The sequence below is a fragment of the Raphanus sativus genome, chromosome 8, assembly GCF_000801105.2.
Source record: "Raphanus sativus cultivar WK10039 chromosome 8, ASM80110v3, whole genome shotgun sequence".
In the NCBI taxonomy this organism is placed as follows: Eukaryota; Viridiplantae; Streptophyta; class Magnoliopsida; order Brassicales; family Brassicaceae; genus Raphanus; species Raphanus sativus.
Window position 1 is genome coordinate 18,878,761 of NC_079518.1, and position 21,872 is coordinate 18,900,632.

Genomic DNA, 21,872 nt, shown 5'->3' on the forward strand with positions numbered 1-21,872 from the left:
GAACTCTGTATCACTTTCTACGGCGGAAGCAGAATATATTGCCATGGGTAGCTGTTGCTCACAACTTATCTGGATGAAGCAGATGTCAGCTGATTATGGAATGCAATGGTCCCTTTCTTGTGTATTGTGACAACAAAAGTGCAATTGATATCTCGAGGAATCCGGTCCAACATTCAAGGACGAAGCACATTGACATAAGGCACCACTTCATCAGAGAATTAGTTGAAGACAATCAGGTAGTAATCGAACATGTAGTTACTGATTTGCAGTTGGCTGATATATTCACTAAATCTCTTGAATTTAATCGATTTATCACACTAAGAAATGCAATTGGTGTGTGTAACCTTGATTGTTGAGTCAAGTTGTGCAGAGAGTAGTGCAGGTGCTGGTTCGGGATGTACATATGATTCGGATTGGTTTTGGAACCCGAAAACGATGTGGAAAAGAGCTGCTTGATATGCCGTCAATGTTGTAATGGTACAGGTTTCACGTCAATCTGTGCCCCCCCCCCCCTCTCAATAAAAAGAGCCAGAAATGTTACAGAAAGATGCTCAGAAAATAAAAAAAAGGTTGATTGTTAGATTCATGATGGGAAACAACAGGGGTTTCACAGCGCGAGAATAAAGAATGAAAACCGGCAGCATTGATGAAGGCATATCAATGTGAAAGCTAGCCATAAAAAGACAATCGGCTGCACCAGAATATAAGATCTAGGAAGAGTTATATGTGCAGCTTGAATCAAGCACTGAGGCAACTCATGAAGCACTTCACACGAATGGTAACTGAACTGAACTGATCTAATGCTTTATATTAATCTTGATTCAGCCAATTGTGAGTTGTGACTCGTTTTTTATTACTATCTTGAAAGTCTGATGATACATTAATAATTCACGAATGTGCCTAATGTCTATGTGTTTGGATGAGAGAAATTAAATGTTGTAGGCATACAAAGGAGAGGATAAAAAGTCAGGGACCAGATCTGCAATATCAGAAAAAGTTGATTCAGTTTTATTCCGTTAAGGGAAGTAGTGGGGAACAAGCCCTAGAAAATCTCCATCGTGCTTAAGAAGCTCCATCTTGCAGCCTCTCTTCATCTCTCACACGATTCTCACACAGAAACCGACATCTATCATGGTGAAAGCAAAGAAAACAGCTCAACAAGCCGAATCATCCAAAGGAGAGGCACATGCAGCGCCTGAAGAAAGTCGGAGGTCACTCACTGATGGCGAACCTGAATCGCCTCCGCCGAGAAATGATATGCCCGTTTCTGATGTACTTCCTGAGGTGACTGAGGAGCTTGACTCGTTCAACACTGCGAATGAGAAAGCTGCTTCAGAGGATAGCGATGAAAGAACTCCAGGTCTTGGGGAAGAGCCATCTGCGAAAGTGCCTGAAGCAGATCCGCAACCGCAAATCGGATCCTCTAATGCTGACATTCAAGATGTTCCGGTCACTGATAAATCGTCGGAAGAGAAGGATGAGTCTGCTTTACAGCTGGTGGTCGTTGAAGATGAGAAGGAACAGAGTGGAGCCGAGGTTGAATCCGGCAAGGCGGGTGATGACGAACCCAAAGATGATGAAGCTTCACAGAAGGAAGTGAGAAAGAAACGAGTGCTGCAGCGATTAGGGTTGCGTTCCGCAAAACAGAGGAAGACAGGGGAGTCTAGTACACCAACTCAATCTCAGTTTCTCACACCAGGAGATGCAGCCAAGTCTCCATATTTGGCTAAGGAAGCAGGAGCCTCACCTCAGTTGAGATCGAGAAGGTCTGGTGACAAAAGTGCTGAACCAATGCCTCCTCTCATCAAGAAAAGGTATGATCAGTTTCTTAAGCGTAAAGTACTTGCTGAGCGTTCGGTCGATATGAAGGAAGCTGATCAGTGGGGTTACTTGACGGTTATTAAGAAAGGGTCTATAGAATCAACTGTCTCGAGTCTTGCTGTGTATGTTGAGCAAGTTGTAGCTGAGTTCTATGCAGGTCTGCCGAGTACTAAAGCTGAAGCAGATGTTGATGAAGTAGTTGTTTCCGTGAGAGGACAAGAATACAAGTTCTCACATGCGCTCATCAACAATGCCATAGATTGGGAACCACTTACTGAGGAAGAAGAGGAGGAAGACACAACTTTGGATGATATCTCAGTAACTGAGTTGGCTTCATTCATCACTGGAGATACGAGGACAGAATGGGACGGTCTCACTACAGCGGATCTTACTCCGTGCTACGGTGCCTTGATGATCATAGCTGCATACAACTGGATTCCTTCTACTCACAAGACTTATGTCTCACTTGAGAGGGCAAGGCTGATCTACAAGATGGCTCATGGAGTCCGTGTTGATTTGGGTAAGATGATGTTCAGACAGATTCTCAATCTTGGAGTGATTCAGGTCAATGATGCACGTTGGTTGATCTTCCCTCGCTTGATCATGGCACTCCTCCAAAGCCAGCATGCAGTTACATCTTACCCCAGTGACAAGCTCCAACGTCTGGTTCCTTACAAGAAGGATAAACGAGTGGGCGAGATCTATGAGCAGAGACTAGCGAAAGGAAAGGGACCAGCTAAAGCTGAACCAAAGAGAAGCTCTGCCAGGACAACCCGTCAATCATCTCCTGCTCCGATTCCTGCTCCACGAACTGCTACACCAAGCTCCAGGACTGCGCCACGTCGTGTATCTCTGTATGAACTTGGATCAGTTGCCATCCCTCGAGGACCACTCAGCCGTGTTGATTTGCAAGTGGCACTACAGGACACAACACGAGCCCTTCAAGCGCTAGCTGAGATAGTTCAGGATCTTCAGAGCGCTGTAGCAGGTTAGTATCCCTATCCTTATGAATATGTGAGGTATTTTTCTTGGTGTTTTTAATCCGTGTGCTCACAAGCAGGGGGAGAAGAAGAAGACTAGGATGTAGAAGACCAAGATTGTGGGGGAGCTGTGTTCTGTTGCCTTGTTTTTATGTCTATGTTATTTCAATTGCACCACTTGTTGCAATTCCTTGTTATCCATGTTTTCAGACTGGCTAAGATTATGGGGGAGCATTTGCATATGCTATCTTTTGATATTATGTATTAATTTGCTTGAACCTGTTTTTAGGATAATATAAGTATGTTCTTAATTGTCTTGAGTTGGTTGAATTAACGTTTAGACATATATACTGGTGCTGTTGTGTGTGGTTTGTTCTTGTCTTCTATCTCAGGTACTTGTGAGACGACGAATTAAAAAGGGGGAGATTGAAGGTGTATGGGAAGACGATGCTGTAGCAGAGCTGAAGTAGTTCATGAAGTGTGACATGAACTACTACATCAGAGAGGCGGTTCGTGAGAAGCACGTATCAAGACCGATGCATTAAAAGAAGATTTAATAAAGAGGGACATTAAAGGAAGACTTGAAGAAGAAGCAATCGATCTAAAGAGAAAAAGGAAGATTGGCTTATTCGCTGAAGTAAAAGAAATGGAAAGTTTCCATTGGGTAGATAGATTAGATCTAGGGCTTCTTCAAAGATATATAAGGAAGTCGTGGCACTGTGTTAGGGGTTAACATACAGGGAGAGCTTTTAGCAATAGAGAGTTTTGTACGTCCTAAGAAGGAGAAGCAAAGCATCTAGGGGTTAAAAGCTTAGGTGGTTCAGAGTCTGTCTTAGATCTCTGAACGAGTTGACTAGCAAACAAGTCGAGGTTTCTCTTGAGCTTGTTTGAATTATTGCTTTTAATAAGAACTTGTAAAAGCTTTTAAAAGAATAAATATAGTCGTATTTCTTGGATTTGAATAACCATGTACTACTGTGTGTTCTACATAGCATAGCTTGCTTATCTTACATTAACACCTGAGACACCACATTGAGTTCAAGATTCTCTGGTTCTACGTCCTTTAAATTAAGTGCGAATCCGATTCTCACTCTCACAAGTCACAGATGAAAAGATTAAATTATGACAACACAAAAACCAACCATTAAACCAGAAGAATGCAAATTCTATGAATTCGCCCCCAACAAACCAACCCATCATTTGATAAATAACATTTAAAGTTTCATTTAACTTGGACAAACATTAGGACACATTTGCCATGAAAGTTTGGCATCCGCTGCAGGTCCTAAAAATTTGCAGACGTAAGAATCTATTACTTCCATTACCTATCAAAATATGTAAACAGCAATTTCAAACAACACCAGCGGTAATCATCAAATAACTATAATAATTATGGACGGAATATAATCAAATTAAATATCTTTAATAAATATTTTTTTCTAAAGTACCATGATTTAAAAAAAAAATAGGAAAGCACATGAGATACACATTAATAGCCAAACCATATATTTAAATTATCATATTAAATAGTTTTAAAAACATATTAAAATCATTTAAAAAACTGGCGCGTAGCGCCGGCAACCTCCTAACATGTATTATAAATAAAAACAAAATAGTATAATTACAAAATAATTTTAGTTCTTTTTAGGGAAATCATACATAGCACTTTGGTTGGTTAGAGAGAGTGGGTGAAATTAATTTTTTTTGGTAACATGCTGGGTGAATTTAATGAACCTAAGTATTGTTCATTTTAGAATGCGAACCTCATTTTTCTTCATAACTTCACTGTTTTCGTTTACGTTGCTCTCTACCCGCATATGGCATTACTTAGCCATCAGATATGTATTTTATAGATAACGGGTGCCGAATTTCTGCTACAGTTACTCAAGAAAGAATATATGATCATTGGAATGAGAGATGCATGTTGTGATCCGACTCGAGGAAAATGAAATAACCCAAGAGAAATATCCAGATATATAAATAAGAACATCAATAACAAATACATCATCAGAAAAATGAGAATTTGGAAGCAAAAAAAAAACAACAATTGAGACCTCGTTTAAGCAAAAGAGAAAAAAAATACAATTGAGACCTCGAGGTGAGATCATTTCAAACTATATTATTACTACCATCCTCTCTCATTATAATATTGCAAGTCTTAGCAAGAATAACACATAACTTAAACCTGTATCGATACGATTTTCATGTAAGGTCGTACGTCTTTCTTACAAAGGCCTAGTATGTTGTCCTTTTGCCCGGCCACACAGATGCGAGTTCTTTGGGATAGGGTACTCATCTCTCAAAGATGTCGATGTTGTAAAGACACGCAAGTAGAGCTGTTGTCCCAAATACTGTCTTGCCCAAAACTCGGACCTTAGATTCCACATTCCCACGTTGTCCAACGCAATGTAAATGGCTGTCCATGATTTTGGATACACCTGAATCCCAAACATATTCCATATTCTTAATTAGAACATGAAAAGAAAATAATGTGTTAGATTGAGGAAGAAGAGGCATAAAAAGGCCTCACTTGGACAGTTGAACGGGAAACTGCATCACGTAAATTGTACCCGTTTCTGCTCCCGGTCTTCCACTGTCCACCATCCATCCTGTATTTTATCCGATCAAAACAAATTTAGACAATGTAAAAATAAGAAACTACGAAATAAAAATTTGTGAAGAAAAATGTACCCAACAACCCAGAAGGAGTAACCATTGAGATGATAACTTTGAACGATATTCTCTTTGTTCTCGAATACAATCTCGATAAACGTTCGATAAGCGACTTGCAAAACAGAGGTGTCAAGGTATAAACCTCTCCCTGTGGGTTTGTCTGAGATGCTATTGATCTTATAAATCCCGCTTATCTTGAAGAAGTCGGCAAGTTTTAGAGGTGTATCCGCAGGCACAAATGACACACTATTGATACCGTATTTTTGCTTCCCATTTATCTGCCCCGCTGAGCTACCAAACACAATAGTCCTAATGAGTGGTATTAGACCATAATGATATGATCCTTGTGGGTTTGGTCTTGGTCCACTGGCTGTCAAGTTGGTTCTACAAAAAAAAAACCATTAGATCTTTACAATTCTTTATATGGAGATTAGTAAACTAGTTACCTATGCAATAAGAGTACCTTAGTTACCAATGCAAAAAGAGTACCTGATGGCACGTGCTTGGTTTAAGGACCAATCAATTTGAATGGTGGGACCACCGGGAATTGGACCAGAAGCTGAAGTAGAAGAACCACTGTATCGAAGAATGCCGGTGGTTGTTATGATCTTATCAGTGAACCGAGAGGAAGCAACCACGTAGTAGTCACGTGGAGATTGGTCGGCAGTAATGAGAACAGAGTAAGACTGGCCAACATGAACGTCAAGTGACGAAAACATTGTTTGCATTGTGTGTGTCCCTTCGACTTCCACAAGCTTCATCCTATGGTTTTGGATTCTGAAGTTTAGAGAATTTTGTAATCCAACGTTTGATATCCTCAACCTGTATGTTTTTCCTGTATTGCATAAACGCGTTTTTGAAGCATTATTAATAAACGTGTTGAAAGGGAAAGAATTAGAAAATAGAGATCAAATGCCACACCTTTCTCTACATTTAACGTAGCACCGTTGCTTCTGCCATTGATAAGAATACCATCAGGCGAGGGTAACTTCCTTCCTCTGTCAAGACGCGCCTTTAAATTCTGGCCAATATAAAAAAATAAGAGAATTTTATTATTTGTATAAACACTCGATCAAACAAATATATATATATATATATATATATATATATATATATATATATATATATATGTCAAGTTCATGTTGACCATGTTAAACACATTCAAATTTTAGTGTTCGCGAAAGAATTTTGTTTTTTACCAAAACTGACCGTGTGATTAGATTTGTACCAATCTCCGATGAGGACAGTATAATCTCCTGCGGGGTCAGCAAATGGAACTGGAATTCCAGGACGACTAAGGATTCTGATGCCTCCGAACCCACCAGCTGCCTTATGAAATGCAAGGGATGGGAAGTAGTAGAAGCTTCCAATTTGGTCTTTCACTTGCAAAATATATGTGTAGTTGGTCCTTGGTGGAATTGGACAAGTCGTTCCATACATTCCATCAACATAAGAGTTTCTCCTATTCTGTACTCCATTCCTGTTTTATCCAATTTTAACAATTAAATAGCAATGAATACACATAAGAGCATATGTAGCAAATAGCCAAAATCTAGAATATTGTTTTGAACTCTTTTTTGGTTTGCAAAATGACATCTACTAACTGGTTTTGTGTGGGCAACTAACTAATGCTATTATGTAAATTTATTTGATGATACACTATTTTATAAGATTTTACATTTTGTATAAAGCATATGGTTTTCAATTTAAATTCTATAAATGATGTTGGCTTAATAAATTTCATACATAATTACCAACACTATAGTTCGTTTAATCTTTACAGAAAGGAAAAAAAGAAAGATGTCATGAAGATGGGATAATTAGTGGAAATAGGTAGGGCCCTTTTCTAAAAGACAATGTAACTTCAACGACATTTTAATGCAGCCGACAAGTTTCACCGAAAGAGCATGTAAGGGAGCTAAACAGCTTATGAATTAGAGAGACAGGTGGCAAAATGTGGAAATAATATTATTTTGTTACTTTTTTGTTACTATTGTTTTTTAGTAAAAAAAATGTTTTATTTTCTTTGCCAAATCTGCAAATATTGTATATAGTAACATTTTCTAGTGCATATGAAATGTAGCAGGCATTACCGCCGTAACTCATATACCACCGGAACTAACTCGTTCTGGCTATTATTGTCTTTTTGCTTAAATTATTAGAAGAGAACATCTACATATGTGCTTTATCATAATAGTATACCATTATTTTGTTATCAGGCAAAATCATACTATGAATGTAATTTGAGAAAACCAGAGTAAAACATAGTAAAGAAAAATGGAAATAAGAGAAAAATTGTTTTTTTACAAGACAAAAACAAAACATAACTTGAAAAGTGTTATCCAATCATATTCTAAGACTACATTTATCACAATATAATTTTTTCGACAAGACAAAAACAAAACAAAAATCCCTCTCATGATGGCACTTATCTTTAGAACAATACTTGGATTCACCCCTTATGATAAATTTCTTAAATCTATTTCAATTCTTAACATCAATCAAAGTGTCATGTAGGATTAGTAAAAAAAGGAAACTAAATTATAAAAAAAAAAGAAGCAAAAAAGGGAAATTATGCCAAGTAGCTAAGAAAAAAATAATTAAAAATCTAACCAAAATCTCCCCTTCTCTACTACTTTCTCTTAGAGCACCATTAACCCAAGTGGTTAATGGGGTGCTTATTAATATTTTAATCAAAAAAAATGGAAAAGGAAGAAGTTGATAAAGAAGGAACGCTTAATTAAGCGTCAAAAGGCTGTGTTGTTTCAACTGTACGCGGGCCCCACTGATCACGTGGTGGCCCGCGATTGGTTCAGCTTTTAAATTTTTTTTTTTATTTTTTTTAGAAAAAAAATATTAAAAAGAATTCCTAAGCACCTTTATTTAAACAACTGAGGGTTGATGATGCTCTTACTATCTCTCTCCACTCTCTTTCCCAAAATCTAATTTCTCTTTTTTTGGTTATTTAGCAAAAAAACCAAAAAAAAGACGTCAACATTTTTTGTTAAGGCTGTCCATGGCTTATTCATCTTCATTACCCACAAAAAAATATTGAAAGATATGTTTGCCAAATTGGAACATGCAATCCTCTGCCCTTATATCCTAAGTCTAAATCATATGTCCTAAATATAAACTTAAATCCTAAATTTTAAACTCAAATCTTAGATTTTAAATTCTAAAGAAAAGACGAAGTTAACAGTAAGCCCTAAATCATAAACCTAAATCCTAAAACCAAACTCTAGATCTTGAACCGAAACCCGAAATTATAAAAAAGTGATATTGGTATTAACCCTAAACATTAAATCTTAAATCTTAAATACTAGATCTTAATTCTAAACACCAACTAGAAACTGGAATCGAAAGCAGAAGATTGTAGACTCCAATTTAACAATCAAATCTTTTAATATTTTATGTGGGTGATGGAAAAAGAAGAAGCCATGGAAAGCATTAACAAAACAAATGTTTTAGTCGACGTTTTGTTTTCACGTTTCTCTTTTTTTTCTTCTAATTTTGTTTCATTTGTTCATTAATTCTACATGGCGTTTTGATTAGTATTAAGAGTAGAAGTGAATTTGAGAGTTCACCGTAAGGGGTGAACTCAAGTTTTGTTCTTCTCTTTGATCCCGTAATGGAATTTTCGTTGAGTGTTATCTTACGGATGCATGCCATTACGGATGGGCCGTTTCCATTTAACTTCATGACTACATTTATCACATTCACATGCTTTCCCATCGTAATAGCACGCTTTTCCACATATTTATTCTACAAAATTCTATGAAAATCACAATTTCAAAGTCAGACTTTTTTCGCCAATTTCATGGATATCTAAAAATAAAAGTAATATAGCACATATATATTTGATTAATATATGTTCAAATACCTAAACTTAATACTCACTCCGTTTCATATTAATTATCATTGTAGGAGAAATTTATTGTTGCAAAATAAATATTGTTTTAGTTTTTCGATACAGAATTTATTGATTTTATTATATAGATTATTTTTCTATTAATTGAAATATGAGTAGATGTATATGTAATGATGTTTTTATATGGAAAACATGTAAAATTAAATGATTTTTTAATTTGTGTGCAAAAGTCTCAAACGATACTTATTAAGAAACAGAGAGATTATAAAAGTTTATTTATTTTAAATATTTAGATAGAAAACTAATAGATATTTAAATACTTTTTGGTGTTTAAATATTTTTTAACTATTTTAGATATCTATTGTGATTATTTGTATATACTTTCAAATATTTTGAACAATTTCAAAATATATTATATATTTTAGATATTAAATCTACAAAAACTAATATATTTTTTTACATAAATTCTTTTGGATATATTTGGATATCCGAAATATTTTGATTAGGCTCAGGGTTTTTCCAAATTTTTGAAATCGTTTGAATATTTAACAAGTTTCAGTATTCGATACTACTTTTCGGATCATATTCAATTTAGTTATTCGTATTGAGACTTTTTACCCAATCCCACTTAAAATAATTTCCTTTACACAAATTAAAGTGAACCGAAGATGCAGTCCACAAAATCTAATACCTTTTTTTTTGTAACTTAACTTTTTGGTATAAGTACTTTTAGAAATATTTCGTTTTAAAATGTAAGTGGTGTTTCACATTCTTTTTTTCTTTTGAATATTGTGTTATTAATTAAATCATAACTTTTTATGATTACTTAAACTTGTATATTAAATGATACCTTTTCAAAAAGTAACAAAAATGTTAATGTTAGTATTTTTAACTAAAACTACTTATTGAAAAAGACTGAGAGGGGGTAAAGTCTAACAAATCGCAATTACCAGTTTATTTACGTTTTTGAAAATCTCGAATTTTCAGATGCCAAAAGATGAAGTACCTACTCAAAAGAAAGAAGAAAACGTGGAGAAAAACTGCTCTCACGGATTATAACTGTATCGTAAATTCCATGTATAATCTGTTGTTCAAAATAGTACATGTATAACAGACAACTTTTTATTTCCGTTTCTGGAAGTGAAGAGTATAAGGTTCTATTTTGGAAGAAAATGAAGTATGGTCGTTACCAAGATATTAAGAAAGGCTCGTCTAAGCTGTTGTGTACGTTAATGATGAGATTGTCGTTTGTCACACTGTGAATGTCGGGTCCCGGAAATTGTCCATTAATCAATATCCCCTATTTTCATACAAATTAAAAAAGAAAAATTAGTATCCTTGACTGATTCAGTTCACTAGATCTAACCTTCCGGGTAACAAAAAAAAAGTTACTTTTTGTCAACCAAGCCAGTAAATGATCTAGGCAGCAACAACGTTGTTTTAAACAAGAACTAGTAAGATATTGTTTTCCAAAACTGAAACAGCAACTTGTTTCATAAACTAGCGTTGATTAGCACTATTAAAGGAAATCATTCACTAACGAATAAACTATATGAACTTCAAATCTTTAGGAAAATACTTAAAAAAAAAAGTAATATCGTACTCTGGATGATCCAGGCAGCAACAACGTTGTTTTAAACAAGAACTAGTAAGATAGTGTTTTCCAAAACTGAAACAGCAACTTGTTTCATAAACTAGCGTTGATTAGCACTATTAAAGCAAATCATTCACTAACGAATACACTATATGAACTTCAAATCTTTAGGAAAATACTTAAAAAAGTAATATCGTACTCTGCTCGTAAATAGATTGAACCAAAAAAATTAGTTCTTTTCTTTCTTGTTAAGAAGTTTTTTTAAACAGAGGAGATAATGATGTAGAAGACCTGTTGACGAACACCGAGAGGATAAATGTCACCGTATGTTACATTCCAGTCGAAGAATCGGTATGGACTATCGGCAGTGACCAAGGCGAAGAACGAGAAGCAGAGCAATAGGACGGTGCCTCCGGATCTTCCCGCAGCCGCTGCCATCTTTTTTAACGAGAGAGAGAGTTGAATGGCGGCGTTTCTAATGGTAAAGAGAGAGAGAACGAGAGACAGAGAGACAAGAGAGCGAGAGATATGAGTAGACACACACTGAGTTATGTAAATTTAAGGGGGGGAGTGAGAAGGGTTCCTAACTAAACTCGGCAAAACAAACAAAATGAATAAAAGCGAAGAAACTTTGAATTTACTGCGTTGACTTACAAATTTAAAATAATCGAATCGAGGAAATAAACAAACTAATCCAAATATAATGAATATATTGTGACGGACCAAGTATAAACTTTGAATTTACTGTGTTAAAACTCTTTTCAGAATTAATATAATCATTTGTGTTACAAAAAGGGGCTAAATGCTCTACTAGAACCAGATGGGATATCCGTCCTGGAAACTAGATGTTCAATTAGAATCAGATGTCTATCACCAGATATCTAACCTTTCGCTTATTATGATATTAGTCGTTTTAAACCTGAACCTTCATGGATTTGTTTTTCGATTGCCTTTTAATTTATTTTGAAAATCTTCCTCTCAAACCAAAGACCACAAAATCTTGATTTTGATACCAATATGTTTTGACGGATCGATGCACTTTTGGGCCAGATGCTCTACTAGAGCCAGATTGGATGTTCGTGTTAGGCCAGACGCTCAACTAGATCCCAAATGTCTGTCATCAAATGTCCAATCCCTCGCTTAATATGCTATTATCTGTTTCAAGTTTAAGTTTTCCTGGATTTGTTCTTAGATCGTTACTCTCCAAAAACTTTATACTAAGTGGGATTGGACCATATATATATATATATATATATATATATATATATATATATATATATATAAGATTTTATTATGACTAATATTCGATGTAGAACTTAAATTATCTTTTCATTTATTTTGACAAAATACATATGTATAATTGCGTCAATATTTTTTTCGATGGTTAATTATGTTATTGTAAACTATGAGAAATATTATAAAACGATTCTACAACTGACCAATTATTCATTCCTTATGAAGATTCATGCCTAATTGCATCTTTCTAAACCGTATTATGAAATTCATGTTTGACCGTACTTTTGTGTCATGCCAAAGATTTTTTGTATGTTTTTTCTTCATAAATCTGTGTATAATTCGCATTTGCTGGGATTCGAAAACCTGGTCTCTTCGTGTAAAAACATTAGTGAATTATTAATCAAATCATTGAACTAATTGGACTAAGAAGACTTTCACTCTGCATCTATATGTTTACAAAGATTCTTTTAAACACGTTCAGATTATATTACACATCTTTTCTGGTCAAGATTATATTACATATCTTAGTTACAAAAGAGTTAACACCAATTTACAAAAAAAAAACATAGGTAATTATCTTTTGATGTAAGCAAATGGGTGGTGGTCTTCAGTTTATTTATAAACTTCTATTTTATAATCTGACTATTTAAAAATCCACTCAAAACATTGAAATATATTTCTGGAAGAACATTTTAATATCAAAATAACATTTATTATATTAATATTACAAAACATGTACCATTTAAACATATGAGTAAAACCTCATATTTGTATTACTTATACATTAAAATGAAAATAAATAGAAGAAATGGGCCCAAATTTACAATTAATATTAAATTAGATCTTTATAGATTCAAACAATGGAGTTTATTTCGGTTATCTGATAAAGTTATACAGTTTTATAAAAGACCAATTTTTTAAGTTTTATTCCTGTTCCAAAATTTCTTAAATATATTCAGAAATTACAAAAGTATTTAACAACTATGAGTATTAATTTAATATAAGATATTATCGGATACCCAAATTTTTGGGTTCATATATGGCTTTTGATATATAAAAAAATCAAGTTCCGTTTAAATATTTATTTTCAGATGAGGTTCAGTTTAGTACTTAAAGTTCAAACAAGATCCGGTTCAAAATTTTGGATCTGAATAATTCTCTTAAGCCTACATACACGTCCAGTGTCCACTGACAGTTCTCTTTTTTTTTTTTTTTAGAGAAAAAAAACCTTAGCGCACTCTTCGGCACGTAATTTTTTCCATCATATAACCTGTCCGTCGTTTTTCATTTTATAATTAACGTGCCAGTTCAAAAGATTAAATTAATTTATTATTTGTATCTGTAATTTATACCTAACATGGATAGTCAATGCTGTAAAGGTGTCAAAAAGTAAAAAGAAAAAACATTGTGTCCCTACATTTAATCAACCAAAGTAAATGTAATGGTGTCCGTCCCTTTGAATGGTTACTAATTAAACAAGCGGGAAAATCACATAAAAGTAAAATCAAAACAATCTTTTATACTAGTATCGTATAGAATTCTTATAAGAATTCATTTTTCTTTACGGTTTCTATAATATATTTAACATCTTTTATAGTTGTTTAGTGATCGCTAGTTTTTAATACTATTAGTAATGGACAACCAAAAAAAAAAGTAAAAAAACAAAAACAGTTAACATATTGGGTGGGGGGAAACTAGTGTCGGTGGAAATTAGTGAGGCTCGGGGCGGATCTGTTTCCCATGTGGTTTCGTTGGTGCTTTTATTTTCTTCACTTTTGGGCTTGTTTCTGTTTGTTTTGACGTCCTCGGTGGATCTATTCATCTAAAACAATCTATTATGTTATGTCAGACAAATTATTATTCTGTAAAAATAATATTTTAAAGCCTAGATCAGCTGACCAGTCGGTGGTTTTAAACGTTTCGAGTCTCGTGAATTTGCGCATGTGCTTTGGTGTTTGAAGATAAATTTAATGACACAGTTCAAAGTAGTCTGTTAGTGCAAAAATGACACTACAATATTCCAAAAGAAAATAAATCGAGAAATCAAACAATACAATCAACCATTATGTTTTATTATAATTTCCTTTTAACAATTCATTACAAAATTTGCTTCTTTTTTTTTTTGACATCAAAGACACAGACTCATCTAGACTCTATATACCAAACTGGAAGTTCTGCATCTATGTGGACGATGAAAGAGTTTTGCTGTCTAGCACCGCGTGCAAGACTATCCACTCTTGTGTTCTCCGTCCTCGGTACATGAATGATCTCCGAGCTTGTGAAACTTTCTCTCAATATTTTAATATCTTCTAAATAACTTGTGAACGCCGGCCATTCCCTTGGTTCTGAAACCATCTTCACCAACTGAAAACAATCCGTTGCAAAAGTGACTTGATATTGACGTAGATTCCTCATGCATTCCATTGCCCAAATTAAGGCTTCCACCTCCGAGTGTAGAGGTGATAAACTTGCCCGTGTATTCCTTGCTCCCATTAATCCTTGAAATCTTTGTAGTGTACTGAACCAACCCTGTCCTGAAAAGTTTTCCTTGTCTTTCCAAGAACCATTCGTGAAACACCATCGTCCTGGGATTGATGGTAAACTTCTGCCATCCACCTGCTGTGAGATTCTTTTGGTGCTTATCTCCTGCGCCTCAACCCATAGTCTCGATTCAACTTCTGCCTTTTTAAGTGTGTCTATCGGTTCCACATCTAAATTACTAAATACCTTGCTATTCCTAGCTTTCCAAATGTACCATAATATCCATGCAAACTGGTGATCATCCATAGTCGGTGTAACCCGCCAGAACAGGTGATCCATATTTGTAAAAAGAGAAGCGGCATGAAAAATTTGTGGATTTGATGGTATCTTTGAAAGCGCTCAAACTTGACGTGCTGGGGGCAATCAAAGAAAACATGATTTATTGATTCCTCTGGATCTCCGCATCTGTCACAATAAATATCTCCCTTCAGTCCCCTGGCTTTCAAATTTTTCTTTACTGCAATGCACCCTGACAAAAGCTGCCATAGAAAATGTTTTATCTTTGGGGGACACTTCATTTTCCAACAAGAGGCTTTTAAAACATCCACCGTAGGTCCAAAAGTCTCTAGTGGTTTATCTTTATCCGGGTATACCCTTTCCACCTGATATCCTGATTTAACCGTGTATTTTCTATTTTTTTGTAAAATGCCATCCGTCTTTATCCTCTATATGAGTTCTACCCAATGGTATGCTTTCAATAATTAATGCATCTTGCGGATCAATAAGAGCCCGAATTGCCGAAAAGTTCCATAAGAGCCCGAATTTGAACCCAAAGATATTTTCCTCAAGATACAAAATTTGCTTAATTCCAAGTTTTTCACGTTTAGTGTTATAATACACGTTATTGAAAAAATCTTAAGGTATTCGTTTATGTCTTTCCTTTGTCAAGTACTTCAGTCATTATTTCAACATATAATATTGTAAAGTAGTATCTTATCTTATTCATTAACCAACGTAGTGTTTATGTACAAAGAGAATCAATGTAATCTAACTAAGAATAGGAAAGCTAGATAAGCCTAAACCCCTTAGACTACTTACAGTGGCCTATTGAAACTTTTGGTTCAATAGTTGAAAAGCTCCAATGGGGTATTGAAAAAAAAATTGAAACCTACGTGTATTCAACTCTATTGAATCAATTCAACATTGTTGAATCGCTGAAGGAAGAGATAAAGTGGACCCTCCAAAGCCACTTGTCCTTGATACATTGGTCACTGAAATTTCTGATTTGTTTTTTTCCTCTCAATTATTCAAGATCAATTATTTCTTAAACTTTTATTTTTTAAAAATATATTTTTACATCAAAATTTTTCATTTTTCATATTCTATAAATAAAGACTTGTTTCATTTGATTTGGACACAAAAAAACCATCTCTTTCTACTATAATTTTTCTATTACTCTACAAAAAATTATTGCTTTTTTTTCATGTGAAATGAATCCCAATAATAATCCTTTTAACACCCAAAATTCTAATAATTTTCCTTTTAACTATCCAAATCCCAATAACTATCAATTTCCGAATCAATCTTCTAGCCATCCTCAACATTTACCAAATTATGGTTATCAACCAAATTTTTTCATGCCGTCAGCCGTTCCAAACTATCCTCCAAATTATGGATCGATGATGCCACACCCATCTCAAACACCCTCTTATTCTTCTAATCCATATGGTAATGAAGTTGTTCCAAATGTTGGAGCAACTGAATTTCCTGAATTTTCTACACAAATGACTTTAGGTGGTATGAGCGATCTTAATGAGGCGACTCCAAATATAGAGGATTCAACTCTACTCGCCGGAAAAGCCTCAAGTGGACCATTGCACAAAATTTGGTGTTACTGAGCGGATGGATTAAATATGGAACAGATAGCGTTGTTGGCCGAAACCAAAAAAGTGACGCATATTGGGGTAAAATTGCTGAGTATTGTAATGAACATTGCTCATTTGATCCTCCACGTGATTTGATATCCTGCAGAAATCATTTCAACTACGTAAACAAAATATTGGGGAAATGGATCAGTGCTTATGATAAGGCAAAGCGTCTACAACAAAGTGGGTGGTCGGAGAACGATGTGTTGGCGAAAGCACATGAGCTATATTCAGGTGAAAAGAATGGACATTTTAATTTAATGTCTGAATGGCTCGCTGTCCGTGATCAACCACGCTATAGTAGCCAGGTAGGAGGAAATACTGGCTCTGAAAGCAGTGTATCTAAGAGAGCTCACGAAAGCGATGCTAGTGACTCCAACTCTGTAGGATCCAGTGCCCAGCTAAAAAAAAAGCTAAAAAGAAAGGTAAGGATGCAGCTTTGGAAGTGGTCAATGAAGATTTTATTGAATTCAAACAAATCAAGGCACAGGAGTTGGAACGGTTGGAAAAAATAGCCATGTTGCAAGAGGAGTCAAACCAAAGGCAAAAAGAGGCAACACAAAAGCAAGAAGAAGCAAACCAGTTGATGAAATAAAAGACTCGGGCTAAGAAGATGAAGATGTGGTTGAAGCTAAGTGAAAAGAAACATCTCAATGACCATAGCCAAGAGCTGTTCAAACAGTTGAGCAACGAATTATTTGAAAGTTAATTATGATCACAAGTGGCTGTCTGTTTCATGTCAGTCAATGCTTGTCTGTATCATGTCACTTTATGTTTTAATAATGTTTGTTTGTCATGTTCTATTTTAATTATGTAATATGTGTCTTTCACCTTTATTTTGAAAATCCTATCTTTGAACCACTCGACATACTTTAATAATTGTGTCAAGTTCCCGTGACTTTCATCTATTTTATCTTCTAACCACTCACCAAAATTTAGTGATGCTATCAAGTGCTCGTGAGTTTCATCAATTTTATCTTCCAACCATTCACCATGCTTCAATAATGATGTCAAGTGCACGTGACTTTCATCAATCATATCCTCCAACTACTCACCATGCTTTAATAATTGTCGTCAAGTGCCCGTGACTTTCATCAGTCTTATCCTCCAACCACTCACCATGCTTTAATAATGCTTTACTCCAACTAATAAATGTATTGGTTACATTTTTCTATAAATGGGAACTCATTCTTCCATTTATGTATCAATCAAATAAATCTCAACTTACTAAAACAATCTCAATGGATCCATCAGAATTCGATTTTGATATCGAAGCTTACAAAAGACAGTCTGAAATTGAAGAGAGGTATATCCTCAACCATTTTAGTGAGCGTCGACAAAAAATAGAGCAAGAATATTCATCTAGTAGAAAAAGAAGATATTTCAAGAGAGATCATGCAGCTGCAAATCAAAGGCTGATAGACGACTACTTTTCCAATCAACCTACATATGAAGATGCAATGTTTCGTCGACGATTCCGGATGCGAAAACATGTTTTCCTCCGGATTGTTGGGGATCTATCAAGAAGTGACGAATACTTCACCCAACGATTTGATGCAGCTAATAAAGAAGGTATATCTCCATTAGCAAAATGTACCACGGCCATGCGAATGTTGGCATATGGTGTTGCAGCCGACGCGGTGGATGAATACATCAAAATTGGAGGTACTACAGCTTTGGAGTGCTTGCGTAGGTTCTGTAAGGGAATCATACAATTGTATGAGCAAGTGTATCTCAGAGCTCCAACTCAAGATGACCTGCAAAAAATTTTGCATGTTAGTGAAAAACGAGGGTTTCCAGGAATGATTGGGAGTATTGATTGTATGCACTGGGAATGGAAAAATTGTCCTACAACGTGGGAAGGACAATTTACTCGGGGAGATAACTGAACCATCACTGTTATTCTTGAAGCAGTAGCATCCCATGATCTATGGATCTGGCATGCTTTTTTTGGATGTCCCAGCATATTAAACGATATAAACGTTCTAGATCGTTCACCAGTGTTCGATGATGTTGAACAAGGAAATACTCCACGAGTGAACTTCTTCGTGAACCAACGTCCATATAATATGGCGTATTATCTAGCTGACGGTATCTATCCTTCTTATCCTACTTTCATCAAATCAATTAGGCTTCCTCAAAGTGAACCGGATAAGTTATTTGCACAAGTTCAGGAGGGTTGCCGAAAGGACATCGAAAGTGCATTCGGAGTATTGCAGGCTCGATTTAATATCATTCGTGAACCAGCTCGCATGTGGGACATTTCTGATTTGGCTATTATAATGAGGTCATGTATCCTATTGCATAATATGATTGTTGAAGATGAACAAGATACATATACTCAACAGTGGACCGACTATGATCAACCTGAGGCAAGCGGGTCTAATGCACCACAACCATTCTCGACTGAAGTGTTACCTGCATTTGAGAATCATGTACGTGCTAGATCAGAATTGCGTGATTCCAGTGTACATCATGAATTGCAAGCTGATTTAGTCAAACACATATGGGAAAAGTTTGGAATGTTCCGTGGTTGAAGAAATTTATAAGCTTGTTAATTGAAGTTATTGCACTAATTAAGCTATGTGTGTTTTATTATTTATGTTGTGTGCTTATTAATGCATTGTATTGTACTGTATTTTATTTTCTTGTAATTTCATTGATATTAATAAAATTTCAGTTTATTTTTTGTCTTTAATATTAAATTTTATATTAAATTTTAAAAGTAAAAAAATAAAATTATTTAAAACATTTTTTTATTATAAAATATTGTAATTTGATTTTATTCAATAATAGTTTATATATAATTACAAAAATATATAAGAAAAGTATTTAAAAAATAATTGTAGGGTAGAGTATTGAATAAAATTCAACAAACCATTGTAAGTGGGTGGGTATTGAATTATTAGATAGAAGAGAGAGAAGATGATGTGGAAGAGAGAGTAGATGATGTGGAGGGTGTTGAATTTGTGAACCATTGTTGATAGTCTTAGATATAGGAACATATCCTTATCTCTATACTCCCCCTGGATTGTATAGTCGGTAAAACCAGTCATCCATCAACGTATTCTGCATAGTCGGAGGTGCGACATAAGCCGCTGATTCAATCCCTAGGAATTGATCTTCGAAGAAGGTAACGTCCCAGCTTATAAAGAATTCCCTAATCTTTTATATATTAATTAATGTCCCTTAAAATTCCCGATATGAGATATAATATCTCTAATACCCCTCCTCGAGATGATGGCTCTTATCAGCCAGAAATCTCGAAACTTTAAGACAGTTATACTCGGTCGAACGAGTTAATTACGACCTTTATACTCGGTTGGAAAGAGTTAATCACGACCTATAAACCCGGTCGGAAGGGTTAATATTAATTAGGGGTTTAGAGTATTTATGATATGTGCTCTGATACCATATATATTGTAAAGTAGTATATTGTCTTATTCATCAACCAACATAGTGTTTATATACAAAGAGAATCAAGGTAATCCTTATCTCTATAATCCTTATCTTTATACAACATGATCGAGAACAGTTCCAAGAGTTTCTCTTTTTCTCTCTATAAGATCCACCTCTGTGTCTTTGTCTCTCTACAGGCGACTCCTTAGCTATCTTATATTATTCTCTTCATTCCCTAATCCTAGTCTCCGAGGAACCCATGCTATAGACATCTTCCATAACAATAAATGCAACTCTTTTTTTTCTTAGAATGCATTTCTTTTTGAATGAATATTAAATCTTATTCACCAAAAAAACATGTTTACATCACGTGCTTCCTCTACTAACTTGAATAAACTTTTTAGATTCTATACAATCTACAAACCAGAAATTAAAAACCAGAAATTACATTCTAGTTTCAAACCAATACTAGAGACTTCTCTCCATACCCTTCACCCCTTTTGATCTCAGTATACTGAGCTTGTTTCTAACTCCCTTCTTAATCATCTTCTTCAATGCAACAATGAGAAGTTTTTTATCTCCATGTTTGAGCTTGTTTCTCTCCCTCCAAAGCATGTACAGCGTGACTTGGAATGAATATCGTAAACAAAATAATCTCTTCCTGTCCATAGACACTTCCGAGATCATTTGTACAATTTCACTCCAGTCATTAGTATAATCCTCTCCCATCATACCCTTAGTGAGATGCTCCCATACTTGTGACGAGTAAGAACAAGCAAAAAATAGGTGATTCCTAGTCTCCACATCATTCTTGCAAAGCAAACATGTTGTATCCACTCCCTGACTCCACTGTGCAACTCTGTCTAGAGTAGACATTCTGTTAAGCATAGCAAGCCAGATTATGAATGCAAACTTCGGAGTTGCATTTGAGAACCAAACACCACACGCCCAACTCTGTTCACTCTTTGTTTCCCGTATAAGACACCAAGTCTCATAAGTAGAGAAATTATCTTTATATCCCGACCCCCTTCTCCACAAGCTAGTATCTTCTGTCTTATTCATCTCGCCTCCTACTCTTCTCAACTCCGCTTCTATAAGATTTAGCTCATGGGATCGGTGTCTTTTCCTTCTTCTATTACTCAAAATTGCTTCCTCCAGTAGCTTCTCTGCGTATACCCAAATCTATAATTCCTCTGTCACCCATATATCAAAAATCACTCCACACTCTGACCAGTTATCGAACCAGAAAGAAGTGTGTCTACCATTTCCTATTTCTTTCCGATAGAACTTCTTAACAACATCCCTTAGCTTCAACATTTTCCTCCACATCCAGGATCCTGCTTGCGAAGTACTCTTCACTTCCCAAAAACTCTTTTTCTTTAGTAAATTTCCTTTAATCCACTTCTCCACAGAGATATCCCGATAGCATTCTCCATACCAGCTTCAAACCATACACCATATTGACTTCTTTAAGCTTTCTAATGCCCAATCCTCCTTCACTCTTTTCTGTACAGACATCTCTCCATGCTACTTTGACCCCTGTAGAGTTTAGAGAAGGCCCAGACCAGAGAAAATCAGAGCAAATCTTATCCACTTCCTTAATACAGCTGCTAGGAAGGCGGAAGACCACATACCAAAAGCTCACAATGCTTAAAATGACTACTTTTATCAACTGCAACCTCCCTGCATATGATAAAAACCGACAAGTCCATGTATTAATCCTATTACGAATCTTCTCCAACAATGGCTGATAGTCTTGGATCCTCATCGATTGCGTCATCAAAGGAAGTCCAAGGTATTTAACAGGTAAAGTGCCTTCTTCAAACGGAAAATTAGTTAGGATTCTTTGCCTCTCACCATCTGAAACTCCAGCCATATATATTGTGGACTTCTCA

The 21,872-nt window shown here is 35.3% G+C and overlaps 2 protein-coding genes and 1 pseudogene across 3 annotated transcripts; 2 read left to right on the top strand and 1 right to left on the bottom strand.

Annotated features, from left to right (window-relative positions):
• Positions 1-2,259: 2,259 nt before the first annotated feature.
• On the top strand, positions 2,260-3,613 carry LOC130498502 (uncharacterized). The gene is made up of 2 exons (XM_056991918.1): positions 2,260-2,809; positions 2,882-3,613. The coding sequence occupies exons 1-2, from the start codon at positions 2,314-2,316 to the stop codon at positions 2,899-2,901; spliced, it is 516 nt and encodes a 171-aa protein (XP_056847898.1). The 5' UTR covers positions 2,260-2,313; the 3' UTR covers positions 2,902-3,613.
• Positions 3,614-4,752: 1,139 nt separating this feature from the next.
• LOC108822785 (L-ascorbate oxidase homolog) lies at positions 4,753-11,516 on the bottom strand. 2 transcript variants are annotated; one of them, XM_018595946.2, is made up of 8 exons: positions 11,228-11,516; positions 10,533-10,642; positions 6,684-6,954; positions 6,396-6,495; positions 5,964-6,309; positions 5,493-5,858; positions 5,332-5,410; positions 4,753-5,239 (listed from the first exon to the last, which is right to left on the bottom strand). In XM_018595946.2, the coding sequence occupies exons 1-8, from the start codon at positions 11,372-11,374 to the stop codon at positions 5,027-5,029; spliced, it is 1,632 nt and encodes a 543-aa protein (XP_018451448.2). In that variant the 5' UTR covers positions 11,375-11,516; the 3' UTR covers positions 4,753-5,026. The 2 variants fall into 2 exon arrangements, with proteins under 2 accessions (XP_018451448.2, XP_018451449.2); XM_018595947.2 differs by lacking the exons at positions 10,533-10,642; positions 11,228-11,516 and adding an exon at positions 10,293-10,519.
• Positions 11,517-16,143: 4,627 nt separating this feature from the next.
• On the top strand, positions 16,144-19,115 carry LOC108824617 (uncharacterized; annotated as a pseudogene).
• Positions 19,116-21,872: the final 2,757 nt, after the last annotated feature.

What these genes read in the sequence shown, in the direction of transcription:
- LOC130498502 (XM_056991918.1), top strand. Translation starts at nt 2,314, where the DNA reads ATGGCTCATGGAGTCCGTGTTGATTTGGGTAAGATGATGTTCAGACAG. An exon ending in TCTTCAGAGCGCTGTAGCAG is followed by an intron (nt 2,810 to 2,881) that starts GTTAGTATCCCT and finishes GCTCACAAGCAG; the next exon opens with GGGGAGAAGAAGAAGACTAG.
- LOC108822785 (XM_018595946.2), bottom strand. Translation starts at nt 11,374, where the DNA reads ATGGCAGCGGCTGCGGGAAGATCCGGAGGCACCGTCCTATTGCTCTGC. An exon ending in CTCTCGGTGTTCGTCAACAG is followed by an intron (nt 10,643 to 11,227) that starts GTCTTCTACATC and finishes GTATGAAAATAG; the next exon opens with GGGATATTGATTAATGGACA. An exon ending in TACGTTAAATGTAGAGAAAG is followed by an intron (nt 6,310 to 6,395) that starts GTGTGGCATTTG and finishes TATGCAATACAG; the next exon opens with GAAAAACATACAGGTTGAGG.